At 44.5% G+C, this 20,525-nt stretch overlaps 1 protein-coding gene across 1 annotated transcript in view; it reads right to left on the minus strand.

Annotated features, from left to right (window-relative positions):
* pacs2 (phosphofurin acidic cluster sorting protein 2) overlaps positions 1–20,525 on the minus strand; it is a 136,529-nt gene that overhangs the window by 16,926 nt on the left and 99,078 nt on the right. Inside the window, exons 9-16 of the mRNA XM_070438472.1 lie at positions 17,313–17,464; positions 17,028–17,118; positions 14,156–14,308; positions 12,333–12,437; positions 3,609–3,715; positions 3,101–3,255; positions 2,527–2,637; positions 1,875–1,983 (exon numbers count right to left, since the gene is read on the minus strand). Coding sequence (XP_070294573.1) covers positions 1,875–1,983; positions 2,527–2,637; positions 3,101–3,255; positions 3,609–3,715; positions 12,333–12,437; positions 14,156–14,308; positions 17,028–17,118; positions 17,313–17,464 — 983 coding nt within the window. The remainder of the gene's footprint in view (positions 1–1,874; positions 1,984–2,526; positions 2,638–3,100; positions 3,256–3,608; positions 3,716–12,332; positions 12,438–14,155; positions 14,309–17,027; positions 17,119–17,312; positions 17,465–20,525) is intronic.

Here is a 20,525-nt window from a genome sequence, read left to right on the forward strand (position 1 = left end):
GTGACCTATGTCAGTACCATAACCACAGTACAACCCTACTCCAACGTGACCTGTGACACTATAATAAACGAGCTAAAAAAGTGAAAGAGAAACTGATGCATAATAATCACAGCACGTCCTCAGGAATGCTATTAGCTGTTCATTAAAGCAGCTGTTAATAGACGCACATAAAAGGACTATACATTCCTCGTGCAAAATAATTACCGTACATCTCATTATAATCTGGCAGCGATGATTTAATTTGAAACTTGTATTCAACAATGTGCGTTTATAAAGGAGGTGAATATTTAACTCGAGTTTAGTAATTATTACATAAATACAGTGGCGTGAAATTATTATATATTATTTTTAATTCTCTGAGTGGGAGCAGAATTCATGGTTATTCAGTGAAGACATGTCGTCCAGGTCCCGAGGCAGCAGAGCATCCCCAAACCATCACACTACCAGCACCATGCTTGGCCGTTGCTATGAAGTTCTTCCTGTGGAATGCAGTGTTTGGTTTCCGGCAGATATAACGAGACCCATGTCATCCWACAAGGTCCACTCCGGGTTTGCCAAAATGCACCTYTCAAGACTCAWAAGTGTTTTTTTTMTTMTTTTTTTTAACAACCTGAAGGAACCATGAATTCTGCTCTGTGTCAGATAATTCTACAGGACAACGTCAGGCCATCCGTCATTGAGCTGAAGAACAGCTGGGTCATGAATCAAGACAAGGATCTAAAAAGACAACAGCAATTCTACATCAGAATGGCTGAAAATGAGCACATATAACGCCCTGGATTTGGCCTGGTACAAATACCAGACTTAAACCCGATGGTGATGTTTTAGCAGGACTTGAAACGAGCAGTTCATTCTTGAAAACCCACAAATGTCGCTGAGTTAAAGCAGTTCTGTATGGAAGAGAGCGGGCCACAATTCCTCCACAGCGACGTGAGAGACGGATCAACAACTACAGGAAGTGTCTGGTTGGAGTCATTGCAGCTAAAGGAGGCACAACCAGTTATTGAGTGTAAAGGGGGAAATTAGTCTTCCACACAGGGGCAATGGGCGTTGTATAACTTTGTTTATTAAAGATTTGTTTATTAAATCAATCAACCAAAACCTAATATTAGGTTTTGGTTGAAGATCTGATGAAGCCTCCCGAGTGGTGCAGAGGTGCAGTGCTTGAGGCGTCACTACAGATTCAGGTTCAATCCCGGGCTGTGTCGCAGCTGGTCGCGACCCGGGAGACCCATGAGGCGGATTGGCCCAGCGTCGTCCGYGTTAGGGGAGGGTTCGGAAGGCCGGGATGTCCTTGTCCCATCGCGCTTTAGCGACTCCTGTGGCGGGCCGGGCGCAGTGCACGCTGACACGGTCGCCAGGTGTACGGTGTTTCCTKCGACACATTGGTGTCGGCTGGCTTCCGGGTTAAGCGAGCAGAGCAGTGTGTCAAGAAGCAGTGCGGCTTGGCCAGGGTCGTGTTTCGGAGGACGCGCGGCTCTCGACCTTCGCCTCTCCCGAGTCCGTACGGGAGTTGCAGTGACGGGACAAGACTGTATCTACCAATTTGGATATCATGAAATTGGGTAGAAAAAGTGGTAAACATGTCAAATAAAAGATTTGACAACATTCAGTGTCAAAAACATACAAAAAATAGAGAACATCAGAAAGGGGGCAAATACTTTTTCACGGCARTGCGTATAGTCGCCTCTCAATAAATCCACATTGTTAAAAGAAAAGTTTCAAATTAAATCACGCTGCCAGATGATGAGATGTGGTAACTTATGCACTTAACAGCACATTACATGTGCAATACAAAAATTCCACCCATAAAGATGTGAGATAACTAAATGTGTGTGTGTGTGTGTGTGTGTGTACATATATGTTGCCCTTACCTCTTCTGTTTGTATGTGAGCATGGCCTCAGCGATGGGTAGTTGGTGAGCTCCATTGGCCCCGACCATATACTGGGTTACCCTGGAAACCACGTCTGGACTCTCCTGCACTGTACACCACATGACAGGATTTGGTTGATTGGTTGATTGATGGCATTTATTGTCGTTCAAGAGGAAATTCTTTCTACAGTTTACAGGATACATAAACACAAGGACTCTGGTACTCCGCTGTTTTCGCTATAGCTATGCCTGGTCTCAGATCTGTTGGTGTCAACTCATTTCTTCTGGTCTCAGATCTGTTGCTGCCATCATGTCAACTCCTTGTTCTGGTCTCAGATCTGTTGGTGTCAACTCATTTCTTCTGGTCTCAGATCTGTTGCTGCCATCATGTCAACTCCTTGTTCTGGTCTCAGATCTGTTGCTGCCATCATGTCAACTCCTTGTTCTGGTCCCAGATCGGTTGGTGCCATCATGTCAACTCATTGTTCTGGTCTCAGATCTGTTGCTGCCATCATATCAACTCATTGTTCTGGTCTCAGATCTGTTCTCATGATAGCACCAACAGATCTGGTACCAGGCTAGCTATATACAGCGGCCCTCGATACATCTGGTAGTACTGTAGCTGTGTTAAGTGTGTGTGAAATCTGTCGTACCCATGACTGGTGCTTCTGGCTTGTGAAACAGGTCCGTCCACGCTGTATCCTGGAATAAACTGTTGTATTGATAGTCCATGGTACCCAGGTACTTGGAAACTGGGTGAGATCCTGAATAGAATCAAAGAGTAGACATTATACACAATAAGAACCTTTAGAAAAGCATGTATATATAGAGAAATGTGTAACTTAAAACAATATACATTTATACAGTAACTTCCAAACTGTAATGTCTGAATTAATTAAAACATGAATGAAGTATAGTGTCTTTGGAAAGTATTCAGACCCAGTCCCCTTTTTCCACATCAGTCTTATTCTAAAATGGATTACATAATTGTTGTCCTTCATCAATCTACACACAATACCCCATAATGACAAAGTGAAAACAGGCTTTTAGAAATGTTTATTAATTWATTTATTTTTAAACAGAAATACCTTATTTACATAAGTATTCAGACCCAATTTAATCAATTTTAGAATAAGGCTGTAACGTAACATTAATGTGGAAAAAGTCCAGGGGTCTGAATACTTTCCGAAGGCARTGTATGTCAGTAGTTTAGTGGCAAAAACTCACCTAGTGGTATGATGAGGAACCTCATGTAGCCCAGCCAATCAGGGGTCTTGTAAGAGAGGTGGTCTACAAACAGCCTGAGGACTGCTCCGAGGTAGTGTTGGGCCCCAGCCACAGCTATCTTTATGGGGATGGGTGTCTGGCTGTTACAGTTACAGCTACGAGACACAACAGAAACATATTGTTGGGCCCCAGCCACAGCTATCTTTATGGGGATGGGTGTCTGGCTGTTACAGTTACAGCTACGAGACACAACAGAAACATATAAGAGGGTAATGGCATAAGACTCATGTTCTGTTATTGTAATATTGTTATTGTATTGCCCAAGCTGACTCTCATATGTACTTTTTAATTAACCGATTCCTGCATTCGATGTATACAATATATGTTGGTTGAATTACAGCTCCATCTCTAACTGGTTAATTGAGTTACAGTACAGCTTTTCAGGAATCTGAATCTAGTGTACTACAATGACTGAAGAGAAAAAGAGAGGGATGGGTGAGAGGCTTACAATCTCTGTATGCGTGAGACGATGGTGTTGAAGGCGGCCTGGATGTCTGCTGTAGTACAGGTACACACCACCGGGAGGTGCTGGCTCTGGAGAACACCTGACAGATACTGAAAAAAAAAACAGATGGGGGAATGATTTTTTAAATTTGTTTTATTAGGATCCCCGTTAGTCGACGCCAATGGTGACAGCTAGTCTTACTGGGGTCAGACACATAACGAAAAAGACATGACAGTCAAAAGACTTTACAATTTACACACGTTTAAAAACATTGACATGTAGTGTGTGTGTGTGTGCATCTATCAGTTACACATACATGTCAGCACATACACACAACATGTAGATCACATAGAGGAGAGGTGTTGTGCCGTGAGGTTTTGCCTTGAATTTGTTTTGTTTGGACCTGGGGACCCGGGGTGGCAGCGTAGCCTAGTGGTTAGAACATTGGACTAGTAACCGAAAGGTTGCAAGATCGAATCCCCGAGTTGACAAGGTAAAAAATCTGTCGTTCTYCCCCTGAACAAGGCAGTTAACCCACTGTTCCTAGGCCGTTATTGAAAATAAGAATTTGTTCTTTAACTGACTTGCCTAGTTAAATAAAGATTAAAATAAATAAAGACGTCTGGTGGAGTAAGTGTGTGTGTGTGTGTGTCGGTGTTATGTGTAAATTGACGATGCAAACCATTTGGAATTTTCAACACATTGTTTCTAAAAATAACAAAAAGAGAAGTGATGCAGTCAGTCTTTCCTCAACTCTTAGCCAAGAGAGACTGATATGTATAGTATTAATATATGGTTGAATCATCAGCATACATGGACACACATGCTTTGTTTAATGCCAGTTTGTAGGTCATTGGCAAAAATATAAAAGAGTAGAGGGCCTAGAGAGCTGCCCTGCGGTACACCTCACTTTACATATTTGACACATACGTTTTCTCAACAACAGTTTTTTCTCAATATCATCTTTGGTCAATAATATCAAAGGCTGCACTGAAATCTAAAAGTACAGCTCACACAATCTTCTTGTTACCAATTTCTTTCAACCAATCAGCAGTCATTTGTGTCAGTGCAGTACATGTTGAGTGCCCTTCTCTATAAGCGTGCTGTTGTTAATTTGGTTACAGAGAAATAGCATTGTATTTGGTCAAACACCATTATTTCCAACAGTTTGCTAAGAGCTGGCAGCAAGCGTATAGGTCTGCTGTTAGAACCAGTAAAGGCCGCTTTACCACTCTTGGGTAGAGGAATTACTTTGGCTTCCCTCCAGGCCTGAAGACAAATACTTTCCTCTAGGCTCAGATTAAAGATATGACCGATAGGAGTGGCTATAGAGTCAGCTACCATCCTCAGTAGCTTTCCATCTAAGTTGTCAATGCCAAGAGGTTTGCCATTATTGATCGATAACAATCATTTTCCCACCTCTCCCACACAAACTTCACAAAATTCTAACTTTTATTATAGTTTTRTTTATGCATGAGTATGATGGCTCAATGCTAGTGGTTGGCATTTTCAGCCTAAATTTGCCCACTTTGCCAACAAAGTAATCATTAAAATAATTGGCAACATCAAATGGTTTTGTGATGAATAAGCCATCTGATTCAATGAAAGACGTGCAGCCAGACTTATTAGCCACTCCTTTTGCCCCCATCTTTTTCAACCATACAGTTTTTCAATTCCTCATCAATCCATGGAGCCTTAACAGTTCTAACAGTCAGTTTCTTAATTAACAGACGCATGTTAATCAATAATTGGAAGGAGCAATTTCATAAATTCATCAAGTGCAGATTCTAGATGCCCCTTATTAATCACCTCAGACCAACACATGTTTTTAACATCATCCACATAAGAGCCACAGCAAAATCTTTTGTATGATCTCTTAAAACACTATTTTAGGTCCAGCTGTTGGAACTTTGGCTTTCCTGGATATAGCCACTATATTGTGATCACTGCATCCAATGGGTACAGATACAGCTAGAGAACAATGTTCTACAGTATTAGTAAAGATGTGATCAATACATGTGGATGATCTTGGTCCTGTAGTGTTTGTAAACACCCTGTATCAAAAGTATGCTTAAAATATGCTTAAGTATTAAAGGTAAACGTATAAATCGTTTCAAATTCCCCCCCCCGACTAAAAAACATCTTTGTTGACCAAGAGTAATCGGTTCTTTCGACCAATTATTTGGTCGAAATGTTAAAACGTAATGGTGAGGTGTTTGCTCTGTCCCTATACTATAGATTGCCCTTTAACCTTTGTAGCCTTCTGCCTGGTGTGTTTAACTTGTCTAAAGTATGGTATCTTTAAAGCAAWTTTTTTTTTTTTWATGTATTATTTGTATTTTTTCTAGTTGAGTATATTATTTATATTGCTTTGTCTTGCCTGTAAAACTTAATAAACAGAGTTTTCAAAAAACGTGTATTTTTTCCATATATTGACACATCGTATGTGTTTTAATCAAATCAACTATATTCACTGAGCTTGTCTGATGCTTTAAGCACACGGTTTGATTGAATAATTAAGACACACAAATGACAAGAGGGAGTCCGACCAGCAATTGATTTGATTGAAGAGGACTGGCCATCCCTCATAGCTTGGTTCCTCTCTAGGTTTCTTCCTAGGTTTTGGCCTTTCTAGGCAGTTTTTCCTAGCCACCGTGCTTCTACACCTGCATTGCTTGCTGTTTGGGGGTTTTAGGCTGGGTTTCTGTACAGCACTTTAAGATATCAGCTGATGTAAGAAGGGCTTTATAAATACATTTGATTTGATTTGAATGTGCCGGGCCGTTCTCTGACTTGCTGCGCTGTGTTAAAAAAAAAATGTTTTTTAAAGACTACAAGTGACTGGCACCCGTTGTCTCTCTCTCCTCCCTGCTGCATTACAAAGCAAAGCGAAAACAGGTTTTTGAAATATTTGCAAATGTATTAAAAATAATAAACAGAAATACTTTATTTACATACAGTACGAGTCAAAAGTTTGGACACACCTACTCATTCAAGGGTTTTTCTATATTTTTACTATTTTCTACTTTGTAGATTAATAGTGAAGACATCAAAACTATCAAATAACACATATGGAATATACACTGCTCAAAAAAATAAAGGGAACACTTAAACAACACAAATGTAACTCCAAGTCAATCACACTTCTGTGAAATCAAACTGTCCACTTAGGAAGCAACACTGATTGACAATAAATGTCACATGCTGTTGTGCAAATGGAATAGACAAAAGGTGGAAATTATAGGCAATTAGCAAGACACCCCCAATAAAGGAGTGGTTCTGCAGGTGGTGACCACAGACCACTTCTCAGTTCCTATGCTTCCTGGCTGATGTTTTGGTCACTTTTGAATGCTGGCGGTGCTTTCACTCTAGTGGTAGCATGAGACGGAGTCTACAACCCACACAAGTGGCTCAGTAGTGCACGCTCATCCAGGATGGGCACATCAATGCGAGCTGTGGCAAGAAGGTTATGCTGTGTCTGTCAGCGTAGGTGTCCAGAGCATGGAGGCGCTACCAGGAGACAGCCCAGTACATCAGGAGACTGGAGGAGGCCGTAGGAGAGGCAACAAACCCAGCAGCAGGGACCGCTACCTCCGCCTTTGTGCAAGGAGGAGCAGGTGGAGCACTGGCAGAGCCCGCAAAATGACCTCCAGCAGGCACCAAATGTGCATGTGTCTGCTCAATCGGTCAGAAAACAGACTCCATGAGGGTGGTATGAGGGCCCGACGTCCACAGGTGGGGGTTGTGCTTACAGCCCAACACCGTGCAGGACGTTTGGCATTTGCCGGAAACACCAAGGTTGGCAAATCGCCACTGGCGCCCTGTGCTCTTCACAGATGAAAGCAGGTTCACACTGAGCACATGAGCACATGTGACAGACGTGACAAGAGTCTGGAAACGCTGTGGAGAACGTTCTGCTGCCTGCAACATCCTCCAGCATGACCGGTTTGGCGGTGGGTCAGTCATGGTGTGGGGTGGCATTTCTTTGGGGGGACGCACAGCCCTCCATGTGCTCGCCAGAGGTAGCCTGACTGCCATTAGATACCGAGATGAGATCCTCAGACCCCTTTGGAGACATATGCTGGTGCGGTTGGCCCTGGGTTCCTCCTAATGCAAGACAATGCTAGACCTCATGTGGCTGGAGTGTGTCAGCAGTTCCTGCAAGAGGAAGGCATTTGATGCTACGGACTGGCCCGTCCGTTCCCCAGACCTGAATCCAATTGAGCCACATCTGGACATCATGTCTCGCCTCATCCACCAACGCCACGTTGCACCACAGACTGTCCTGTCCAGGAGTTGTTGGATGCTTTAGTCAGGTCTGGGAGGAGATCCCTCAGGAGACCATCCGCCACCTCATCAAGAGCATGCCCAGGCGTTGTAGGGAGGTCATACAGGCACGTGGAGGCCACACACACTACTGAGCCTCATTGACTTGTTTTAAGGACATTACATCAAAGTTGGATCAGCCTGTAGTGTGGTTTTCCACTTTAATTTTGAGTGTGACTCCAAATCCAGACCTCCATGGGTGATACATTTGATTTACATTGATCATTTTTGTGTGATTTTGTTGTCGCACATTCAACTACGTAAAGAAAAAAGTATTTAATAAGAATATTTCATTCATTCAGATCTAGGATGTGTTATTTAGTGTTCCTTTATTTTTTTGAGCAGTGTATATTAACCAAAAAAGTGTTAAAGAAATCGAAATATATTTTAGATTTTTCAAAGCAGCCACCCTTTGCCTTTTATATAAAAAAAAAAAGTAAATTAATTTAACATTTATTTAACATTTATTTAACTAGGCAAGTCAGTTAAGAACATATTCTTATTTACAATGACGGCCTACCACGGCCAAACCCGGACGACGCTGGGCCAATTGTGCGCCGCCCTATGGGACTCCCAATCACGGCCGGTTGTACAGCCTGGAATCGAACCAGGGTCTGTAGTGACGCCTCTAGCACTGAGATGCAGTGCCTTAGACCGCAGCGACACTCGGGAGCCCCAAAGCCTTGATGAAAGCTTTGCACACACTGGGCATTTGAAGGGTTAAACCAAGGCCTCAAACCTTTTAAAGGGTTAAAAAATGGTGTTATGATAAAGTGTAAGGTCTCCTCTTCTAGGAGACCTCCGTGTGTGTATTAACACCTGTTTTGAGTGTTGTGCCCTTCAGACACTATCAGAAGGTAGAAACCAGCCTACGTTCATACTCCTCCTGTCTGGGCCCCACCGTGGCTGAGGTTCTGAGAATACCACTGGTTGTCTAAGAACACAAGGCTGCCGCAGGCCTGATGAAAACAGCCACCAGGCAGAAGATGCTTGGACTCGTTCACCTTGTTATGACCCGATACTTGTGATGAAAGGTCAAGTTTCCGTTAAACCCACTTCTGAGCTTTTAATTGCTGACAAGACGGTTGCTGCTGTCAGGGGGAGGTGAGATTTATTAAAATGTTGTTGCCAGGGAAACTCACGCAAGGAGGACTGGGAGAGGCTATATGAGTTACATGTCTTAGACATTTTGCATAGCCTGGGGAGAGCTATCATATACTGTTATACTGTACTCTGTATCAACTTCTGCCGACAATTGTATTACTAAAAGGAGTATTTTAGTACTTCAACAAAGAGTCTGTGTTTCCTTTCCATTACTAATGTATGTTTGATAATTATATAGACCTGATCATCTGTTGAAGAAATTGACCAACACATTCCCTTAACCAGCTTCACCTGGAATGCTTTTCCAACAGTCTTGAAGGAGTTCCCACATATGCTGAGCACTTGTTGGCTGCTTTTCCTTCACTCTGCGGTCCATCTCATCCCAAACCATCTCAACTGGGTTGAGGTCGGGTGATTGTGGAGGCCATGTCATTTGATGCAGCACTCATCACTCTCCTTCTTGGTCAAAATAGCCTTTACACAGCCTGGAGGTGTGTTGGGTCATTGTCCTGTTGAAAAACAAATGATAGTCCCACTTAGCACAATCCAGATGGGATGGAGTATCGCTGCAGAATGCTGTGGTAGCCATGCTGGTTAAATGTGCTTTGAATAAAAAAGAAAATCACTGACAGTGTCACCAGCAAAGCACCCCCACACCATCACACCTCCTCCTCCATGCTTCACGGTGGGAACTACACATTCAGAGATCATCCGTTCACCTACTCTGCGTCTCACAAAGAACCAAAAATCGAACATTTGGACTTATCAGACCAAAGGACAGATTTCCACCGGTCTAATGTCCATTGCTCGTGTTTCTTGGCCCAAGCAAGTCTCTTCTTCTTATTGGTGTCCTTTAGTAGTGGTTTCTTTGCAGCAATTCTACCACGAAGGCCTGATTCACACAGTCTCCTCTGAACAGTTGATGTTGAGATGTGTCTGTTACTTGAATTCTGTGAGACATTTATTTAGGCTGCAATTACTGAGGCTGGTAACTCTAATGAACTTATCCTCTGCAGCAGAGGTAACTCAGGGTCTTCCTTTCCTGTGTTGGTCCTCATGAGAGCCAGTTTCATCATAGTGCTTGATGGTTTTTGCAACTGCACTTTATGTAACTTTAAAAGTTCTTGAAATTTTCCAAATTGACTGACCTTCATGTCTTAAAGCAATGATGTACTGTTGTTTCTCTTTGCTTATTTGAGCTGTTCTTGCCATAATATGGACTTGGTATTTTACCAAATAGGGCTATCTTCTGTATACCACCTTGTCACAACACAACTGATTGGCTCAAACTCATTAAGGCGTCAAGAAATTCCACAAATTAACTTTTAACAAGGCACACCTGTTAATTGAAATGCATTCCAGGTGATTACCTCATGAAGCTGGTTGAGAGAATGCTAAGAGTGTGCAAAGCTCTCATCAAGGCAAAGGGGGGGCTACTTTGAAGAATCTGAAATATATTTTGATTTGTTTAACACTTTTTTGGTTACTACATGATTCCATATGTGTTATATCATAGTTTTGATGTCTTCACTATTATTTTACAATGTAGAAAATAGTAAAAATAAAGAAAAACCCTTAAATGAGTAGGTGTGTCCAAACTTTGGACCGGTAGGGTATATTAATATGGGATGTTTTCAGCTCTTTCCTGGGTAGCTGATCAGAGACATAATATGGAGAAGAGCAAACAAAGCAAGAGACAAATATATATATTCAGCCGTCCATTAATCAGGTGGTGTGTGTGTGTGTGTGTGTGTGTTGTGTGTGTGGTGTGTGTGTGTGTGTGTGTGTGTGTGTGTGTGTGTGTGTTGTGCTGTGCTGTGCTGTGGGGTTGAAGCTACGAACCCACAGGCTTGGTCCTCTCATCCCTTCCAGACTTCTGTGAGGGAGGGTGGACAATGAGCCAGTCATTCTGGATGCAAGCAATGTCCCCATGCGCTCTGTCAGCTTTCATGGCTGGGATAAGTTCTTTCCTCTTCTGGCTCACAGCTTCAGGATAGTCCTCGTTGAGGAAGATGTACGTTCTCAAGTTCTTGTCTCTTTCCAGAACAGCTACATTGTCCTTGAACCTCAGGAACTTGACCACTATCAGCCTGGGCCTGTCACCTGGGCCCGTGGTGGGMTTTTCAGTCCTGTGGGCGCGCTCCACCTCAATCTTCCTGTGATCCATCTTCAGTTTCTCCAAGATCATTTCCCTCACTTTGTCCTCAGACTCCGCCCAGGTCTCATGTGGAGATTCTGCAATTCCGTCCACAACCATGTTGTTCCGCCTTGATTGTCCCTCGAGATAATCGGATTTCTCCGTCATTGTTATCATGGATTCACACACAGAACTGATGTCTTCTCTCAACGACTTCCAGATTGCTGTCATCTTCCCGTTCTCCTGTTTCAACTCATCGAGCTGACCCTGGGAAAACTGCAAACTGTTCTTCAGGTCCTGGACCTCTCTGGTCAGGTCGTCATTTCTTTTATTAGTTGAATCCACCAGTATTTTGAACAAAACACTCAAAGCTATTTTCCTGTAGTTGTAACAACTACTTGTAGAACTATTTTCATTTAAAAAGATCCTTCACCTGTGACAGAGAGAGACACCACTGTCCTCAACGGAAATTCCGCCGGCTTTGGTCAATGTCATGATAGCAACGTAGGTTACTCCTCTCAGTTCCAGACAGGACAGGTTATGCTGTTACTCCTCTCAGTTCCAGACAGGACAGGTTGCAGGGAAGATTTAAAACAACAACAAACAGCAGGGATCTAGACAGCCTCAAGAACCGGGACAATCCTCGGTCCCAGTCACAATGGCTAACCGCGTCGCGGGCTGCGTTCAAGCCCTCAAGAAAACCCTACTAGCTTGATAGGCAGCTAGCTAGCAGCTAGGCTAGCTGCTACGCCAAACAGCTCCTCAGACCCGGCCTTGGTCAGCAGGATCACTGGACAGATAGTAGCGGTCCCAGCAACTGATGCTAACCATGTCACTGGATCTAAACTCAAAATGTAGATAGCTAGTAACCAAACTTCTTCAATAGACTTTCCAAAACAACAAACCGAGCTCTCCCTCGTTCCCCATTCAACAGGAAGTAACGAAGACAACCTGAAGGCATTGTTTGCAGGCAAGCGAACAGTTTGAGAAAGGGAAAATAAAAAWATATATAATGTGTAAATGTGAGAATACGACGGTGTAAAGAGAAGTTGAGTAATTCATAATTGTATCTATTGTTTTTCCTTCTGGTCGTCATGGAGACAGACCAGAGAGGGGTCACTGAACCGGTCACTTCCTGTATATCACTTTCTGTCTCTTACCTGGCCCTGCCAATCAGATGTGTTGATGAGGATGATGCTGTCAGGTAGATGGTGGTCAGACACCAGGATGTGGTTCAGCTGGTCATACACGGTCTTCCTGGGGATCTGTGGAGGGGGAATACACTTATAGAATAGATAGAAAATAATAAAAAATTGTTATTGTGCATCGAAATAGAAATTCATCACACACAGCCGAGATGCAGACACTGGAAGAGCCACGCCCCTGGAGCCGATCAGCCGCAGAGCCACGCCCCTGGAGCCGATCAGCCGCAGAGCCACGCCCCTGGAGCCGGTCAGCCGCAGCACGCCCCTGGAGCCGATCAGCCGGAGAGCCAACGCCCCTGGAGCCAATCAGTCACAGAGCCACGCCCCTGGAGGCCATCAGCCGCAGAGCACGCCCCTGGAGCCGATCAGCCACAGAGCCACCGCCCCTGGAGCCAATCAGTCACAAGAGCCACGCCCCCTGCGAGCCAGATCAGCCACAGAGCCACGCCCCTGGAGCCCGCGATCAGCCACAGAGCCACGCCCTGGAGCCGATCAGCCACAGAACTACGCCGCCCTGGAGACGATCAGCACAGAGCCACGCCCCTGGAGCCGGTCAGTCCACAGAGCCACGCCCCTGGAGCCGATCAGCCACGCCGCCGCGGCCCTGGATAAGCCGCATAGCCGCAGGCCACGCCCCTGGAGCCGATCAGCCGCATAGCCACGCCCCTGGAGCCGATCAGCCACACCCCTGGAGCCAATCAGTCACAGAGCCACGCCCCTGGAGCCAATCAGCCACAGAGCCACGGGAAGTGACTTTGCAGGCTAGCTCAGTGTCCCCTCTCATTGAGTAACTCAAGTTGAAGAGCGACCCGGGTACTGCAGGCTGCCATTAGCAACTAAATTATCCTTACAACTTCTTCTGTGTGCGATTTAAAAAATGATCGGTTCAAGGACATACATCTGGTGTATTAGAAGCAATTATTGGTACGATGCTAGTCTTCAAAACATATTTTTATTCCCACGAAGATTGACATTTTTCCCATTCACTCTAATGGGGTATCTTGTTTTCTGCAAACAATGCCTGCAGTACCGCAGTCGGCCTTGAACTACCGTGGCTTCAATGAGAAGGAGCAGCTGGTTCTCCTCTGGATTCAAACCAGAAACTATCTGGTTACTGGCCCACCTTTCTAACAACGAGGCTAGCACTTAGACAGAGCCTCTCAGAGAATTATAGACCAGCATGCCCCTCTGCTTCACTGTGCTAATCTAGTAATGTTATTTATTGTGATCTAAAAAGGCAAGAACTGATCCTACATCAGCACTCCTACGTTGTGATTCTTGATACATACAGCCACTGATCAAATCAAATCAAATCTTACTTGTCACATACACATGGTTAGCAGATGTTAATGCGAGTGTAGTGAAATGCTTGTGCTTCTATTTCCGACAATGCAGTAATAACCAACGAGTAATCTAACCTAACAATTCCACAACTACTACCTTATACACACAAGTGTAAAGGGATAAAGAATACGTACATAAAGATATATGAATGAGTGATGGTACAGAACGGCATAGGCAAGATGCAGTAGATGGTATAGAGTACAGTCTATACATATGAGATGAGTAAAATATGGTATATAAACATAAAGTGGCATAGTTTAAAGTGGCTAGTGATACATGTGTTACATAAAGATGGCAAGATGCAGTAGATGGTATAGAGTACAGTATATACATATACATATGAGATGAGTAATGTAGGGTATGTAAACATTATATTAAGTGGCATTGTTTAAAGTGGCTAGTGATCTGTTTTGCTTGCAGTGTGCTCCTCCTACCTGTAGATGGCAGCGTGTGTCGAGCAAGCGTTCGTTATCCAGGCTGTTGGCTCTCTCATTCTGTGGTCTGTTGGGCTGGCGCTCCTTTAGGGAAGTACTTCTCCCTCTCCTCCCCGCCAACTTAGCTTCCTGCCTGGAGAAGACACCAGAACACTAAAGTGAGGACAGAAGGGAGGAAAAGGGGGCTTGTTTTCTTCAGGTAGAGGAGAAGCAAAAGGAAGATGATGGATTTGAATTAGGGAGTATGGAATGACACAGGTAGARGGGCGTGAGGTGTGACCCTAAATGAGTAGAGAGCAGGGCCGGCTCTAAGGGGGGGATGCGGGTTAGGGCGTTGCCACCCAAATGATTCTGGTCGAGTCATGTTAAACAAAAAAAATCCAGGATATTAGCTCAGAAAGACAAAAGTTCTGTCTGCCCACCAGAAATGTCATCCTAGAAACAGCCATAGGAAAGAGGGGAAAAGAGCTATTGTTTCTTCAATTGGAGAAAAGAGAMAAGGACATGTGGTGTTTGAGCTAGACATTATGGAAGACAAAAGGTTGGGAGGTGTGAGGGAATTCTCCAGAGCAAGGAACCTACAACCTGAAGAAGACTGTTTGCTACCCCGATGCAGTAAAAATACATTTAAATTAAATWAAAAAATGAAGTAAGCTTCTTTAATAATGTGACCCGTCATACTTTAATAATGGTGAGTGTGGACCTGTCATACTTTAATAATCCCAGAGAGCATGGTCAGCTGGATGGAAGAGAGGGGGGGTGGGGAGAAAAAAAGTTGGACCTGTCATACTTTAATAATCCCAGAGAGCACGGTCGGCTGGATGGAGAGAGGGTGAAGGGTGGACCTGTCATACTTTAATAATCCCAGAGATCACGGTCGGCTGGATGGAGAGATGGTGAGAGTGGACCTGTCATACTTTAATAATCCCAGAGATCACGGTCGCTGGATGGAGAGATGGTGGAGGTGTGGACCTTTCATATTTAAATTAATCCCAGAGATCATGGTCGGCTGGATGGAGAGATGGTGAGAGTGGACCTGTCATACTTTAATAATCCCAGAGAGGGTGAGAGTGGATTAGAGAGAAAAATAAATGCCGTCGCCACCTTTCTTTCCTACCAAGGTGGACTGAACCAAGCTGAAGGTGAGAAGATGCTGTATCTAGCAGAGGTTTTGAGAGAGGGAATCAGAGGCTCTTTCTCATCTTTCCTCGATTCCTCGTCTTCTCACCTCCTCAAAACACACTGGATAAGAAGGTCTGAAGAGAGGGACCATGGACCGTCTCACTCCAATACGCTTGAGAAGGAGGAGATAATATGCGAGGAATCATTGAAAGATTAACTGAAAGAGTTACATGCTGACCAGACRGGACACTGCTTGCGCACGCCAACGAGCGCCTGCGATGCCAAGGGCTAAAATAGATGTCGTTCCTATTTCTGACGCAGATCGCGCTGCAAGTCCTGCCTCTCCCATCTACTCATTGGTTTATAGAAGCAGGTACCCACATGCCATCTCCTCATTGGTTATACCCACGTGGGTGATAGAAAGACGAACTGTTTTGCCGGTAGTCGTGGTAATACAATGAAAGTTTAGATGCGATCACCATATAATTTAAACGATGAAAAAGCCTGGAAGGAGGAGAGATGACTAGAAACGATTCTGTTGGCCGTTTTATGTGTGGATTAATTGTCGGAGTAGAGGACCTTGTGCATTTCAGGTAAAATAACAACTCAATGTTTATATCCCAGGACATATTAGCTAGCAACAGCAAGCTAGCCAAATAGGACAAATTAACGTTAGCTAGCAAGTGCAAGCTAACTAGCTAAATTACCATACATGTTTAATGCTTTTCGACCTGTCCCCAAATTAATGTCATTGGTTCAGAGTTTGTTTTGATATTTTAACCTGCGTGTCATGATCGCCAGGAGAGAGATCAGGGTATATTATGGTCCTGACTGGAGGGTGACAGTCTCATCCAGGGTATATTATGTTGAGCTGGGAGGGTGACAGTCTCATCCAGGGTATATTATGTCCTGGGAGGGTGACAGTCTCAGCCAGGGAATATTATGTCCTGGGAGGGTGACAGTCTCAATCCAGGGTATATTATGGTCCTGGGAGGGTGACAGTCTCATCCAGGGTATACTATGGTCCTGAGCTGGGAGGGTGACGGTCTCAGCCAGGGTATATTATGGTCCTGAGCTGGGAGGGTGACAGTCTCATCCAGGGTATATTATGGTCCTGAGCTGGGAGGGTGACAGTCTCATCCAGGGTATATTATGTCCTGGGAGGGTGACAGTCTCAGCCAGGGAATATTATGTCCTGGGAGGGTGACAGTCTCATCCAGGGTATATTATGGTCCTGGAGGGTGACAGTCTCAGCCAGGGTATATTATGTCCTGGGAGGGTGACGGTCTCAGCCAGGGTATATTATGGTCCTGGGAGGGTGACAGTCTCATCCAGGGTATATTATGGTCCTGGGAGGGTGACGGTCTCAGCCAGGTATATTATGTCCTGGGAGGGTGACGGTCTCAGCCAGGGTTATTATGGTCCTGGGAGGGTGACAGTCTCAGCCAGGGTATATTATGGTCCTGGCTGGGAGGGTGACAGTCTCATCCAGGGTATATTATGGTCCTGGGAGGGTGACGGTCTCAGCCAGGGTATATTATGTCCTGGGAGGGTGACGGTCTCAGCCAGGGTATATTATGGTCCTGGGAGGGTGACAGTCTCAGCCAGGGTATATTATGGTCCTGGGCTGGGAGGGTGACAGTCTCATCCAGGGTATATTATGGTCCTGGGAGGGTGACGGTCTCAGCCAGGGTATATTATGGTCCTGGGCTGGGAGGGTGACAGTCTCAGCCAGGGAATGTGTTCTCACCGGACTTGGTGGTTCTCTGTGACTCCGGCTGCTGTGAATGCTGCCAATATCTGTCTGCGAACTGGAGAGGGAGAGACCCTCAAAATATGGCCTGAAAGGGAAAGCATCAGAAATAAATACATCTGAAAAGAGCACTGGAGTCACTCATTACCCTGAAATATTTCTGTAGGTTAGACTGCTATGGTGTTACAAGAGTCTACAGCCATATCTCTGGGCAAAAATCACTTAATACACGAGGCAAAGGCACACATAAATACACACGCTGATATCTCTCCTCCCACTCACTTGAGTTTAGGTTTCGGGGTGCTGAGGACACTGTCGTCATCGTCTAGTTCTGGTCCACTGTCACTGGGGTTCTCAAACTCCAGACTCTCTAGGTCCAGATCCTCCTCTACCTCTGGAGGGGGCTCAGCCGGGTCCTGCTCCGAGTCCAACACCTGGAACATTCAGAGAGACACAGAGACACACGCATACGCAGGAGCATGCAGGGGAACACAACACACACAACACGCGTGGAAAACGCACACAGAAAACACAGAGACAAGAAGTAAGAAAGAAAGTTATCACACAAGATAACAGATGTTTAACAGTTACATACATCTACTGAGCAAGATGAAATGAAAAGGACCCTAGCAGTTTGAAGTAAGTGATATGACACTTAGAAAATGCTTAATGTTACCTTGTTTAAAACAGTATCAGGGTTGGGTTACCTCGTTTTAAACAGTATCAGGGCTGGGTACCTTGTTTAAGACAGTATCAGGGTTGGGTTACCTCGTTTAAAACAGTATCAGGGTTGGGTTACCTCGTTTAAAACAGAGTATCAGGGTTGGGTTACCTTGATTAAGACAGTATCAGGGTTGGGTTACCTCGTTTTAAACAGTATCAGGGTTGGGTTACCTCGTTTAAAACAGTATCAGGGTTGGGTTACCTCGTTTAAAACAGTATCAGTGTTGGGTTACCTAGTTTAAAACAGTATCAGGGTTGGGTTACCTCGTTTAAAAACAGTATCAGGGTTGGGTTACCTCGTTTAAAACAGTATCAGGTTGGGTTACCTCGTTTAAAACAGTCTCAGGGTTGGGTTACCTCGTTTAAAACAGTAACAGTATCAGGGTTGGTTACCTCGTTTAAAACAGTATCAGGGTTGGGTTACCTGGTTTTAAACAGAGTATCAGGGTTGGGTTACCTCGTTTAAAACAGTATCAGGTTGGTTACCTCGTTTAAACAGTAACAGTATCAGGTTGGGTTACCTCGTTAAAACAGTATAAGGGTTGGGTTACCTCGTTTAAAACAGTATCAGGGTTGGGTTACCTTGTTTAAAACAGTATCAGGGTTGGGTTACCTCGTTTAAAAACAGTATCAGGGTTGGGTTACCTCGTTTAAAACAGTATCAGGGTTTGGGTTACTCGTTTTAAAACAGTATCAGGGTTGGGTTACCTCGTTTTAAACAGTATCAGGGTTGGGTTACTCGTTTTAAACAGTATCAGGGTTGGGTTACCTCGTTTAAAACAGTATCAGGGCTGGGTTACCTCGTTTAAAACAGTATCAGGGTTGGGTTACCTCGTTTAAAACAGTATCAGGGTTGGGTTACCTCGTTTAAAACAGTATCAGGGTTGGGTTACCTCGTTTAAAACAGTATCAGGGCTGGGTTACCTCGTTTAAAACAGTATCAGGGTTGGGTTACCTCATTTAAAACAGTATCAGGGTTGGGTTACCTCGTTTAAAACAGTATCAGTGTTGGGTTACTAGTTTAAAACAGTATCAGGTTGGTTACCTCGTTTAAAACAGTATCAGGGTTGGGTTACCTCGTTTAAAACAGTATCAGGGTTGGGTTACCTTCGTTTAAAACAGTATCAGGGTTGGGTTACATCGTTTAAAATAGTATCAGGGTGGGTTACCTCGTTTAAAACAGTTAGTAAACAGTTGGACAGGTGTTACCTCATTGACCCACCCTGGTTAGTATACAGTTGGAGGTGTTACCTCATTGACCCCAACCCTGGTTAGTATAACAGTTGGACAGGTGTTACTTCATTGACCCCAACCTGGTTAGTATAACAGTTGGACAGGTGTTACCTCATTGACCCAACCCTGGTTAGTATAACAGTTGGACAGGTGTTACCTCATTGACCCCAACCCTGGTTAGTATAACAGTTGGACAGGTGTTACCTCATTGACCCCAACCCTGGTTAGTATAACAGTTGGACAGGTGTTACCTCATTGACCCCAACCCAGGTTAGTATAACAGTTGGACAGGTGTTACCTCATTGACCCCAACCCTGGTTAGTATAACAGTTGGACAGGTGTTACCTCATTGACCCCAAACCCTGGTTAGTATAACAGTTGGACAGGTGTTACCTCATTGACCCCAACCCTGGTTAGTATAACAGTTGGACAGGTGTTACCTCATTGACCCCACACCTGGTTAGTATAACAGTTGGACAGGTGTTACCTCATTGACCCCAACCCTGGTTAGTACAACAGTTGGACAGGTGTTACCTCATTGACCCCAACCCTGGTTAGTACAACAAGTTGGACAGGTGTTACCTCATTGACCCCAACCCTGGTTAGTATAACAGTTGGACAGGTGTTACCTCATTGACCCAACCCTGGTTAGTATAACAGTTGGACAGGTGTTACCTCATTGACCCCAACCCTGGTTAGTATAACAGTTGGACAGGTGTTACCTCATTGACCCCAACCCTGGTTAGTAAATAAGTTGGACAGGTGTTACCTCATTGACCCCAACCCTGGTTAGTAACAGTTGGACAGGTGTTACCTCATTGACCAACCCTGGTTAGTAAAACAGTTGGACAGGTGTTACCTCTTGACCCCAACCCTGGTTAGTATAACAGTTGGACAGGTGTTACCTCATTGACCCCAACCCTGGTTAGTATAACAGTTGGACAGGTGTTACCTCATTGACCCCAACCCTGGTTGTATAACAGTTGGACAGGTGTTACCTCATTGACCCCAACCCAGGTTAGTATAACAGTTGGACAGGTGTTACCTCATTGACCCAACCCTGGTTAGTATAACAGTTGGACAGGTGTTACCTCATTGACCCAACCCTGGTTAGTATAACAGTTGGACAGGTGTTACCTCATTGACCCCAACCCTGGTTAGTATAACAGTTGGACAGGTGTTACCTCATTGACCCCAACCCTGGTTAGTAAACAGTTGGACAGGTGTTACCTCATTGACCCCAACCCTGGTTAGTACAACAGTTGGACAGGTGTTACCTCATTGACCCCAACCCTGGTTAGTACAACAGTTGGACAGGTGTTACCTCATTGACCCCAACCCTGGTTAGTATAACAGTTGGACAGGTGTTACTCATTGACCCAACCCTGGTTAGTATAACAGTTGGACAGGTGTTACCTCATTGACCCCAACCCTGGTTAGTATAACAGTTGGACAGGTGTTACCCTCATTGACCCCAACCCCTGGTTAGTATAACAGTTGGACAGGTGTTACCTCATTGACCCCAACCCTGTTAGTACA

The sequence above is a fragment of the Salvelinus sp. IW2-2015 genome, unplaced genomic scaffold (assembly GCF_002910315.2).
Source record: "Salvelinus sp. IW2-2015 unplaced genomic scaffold, ASM291031v2 Un_scaffold957, whole genome shotgun sequence".
Taxonomy (NCBI): domain Eukaryota; kingdom Metazoa; phylum Chordata; class Actinopteri; order Salmoniformes; family Salmonidae; genus Salvelinus; species Salvelinus sp. IW2-2015.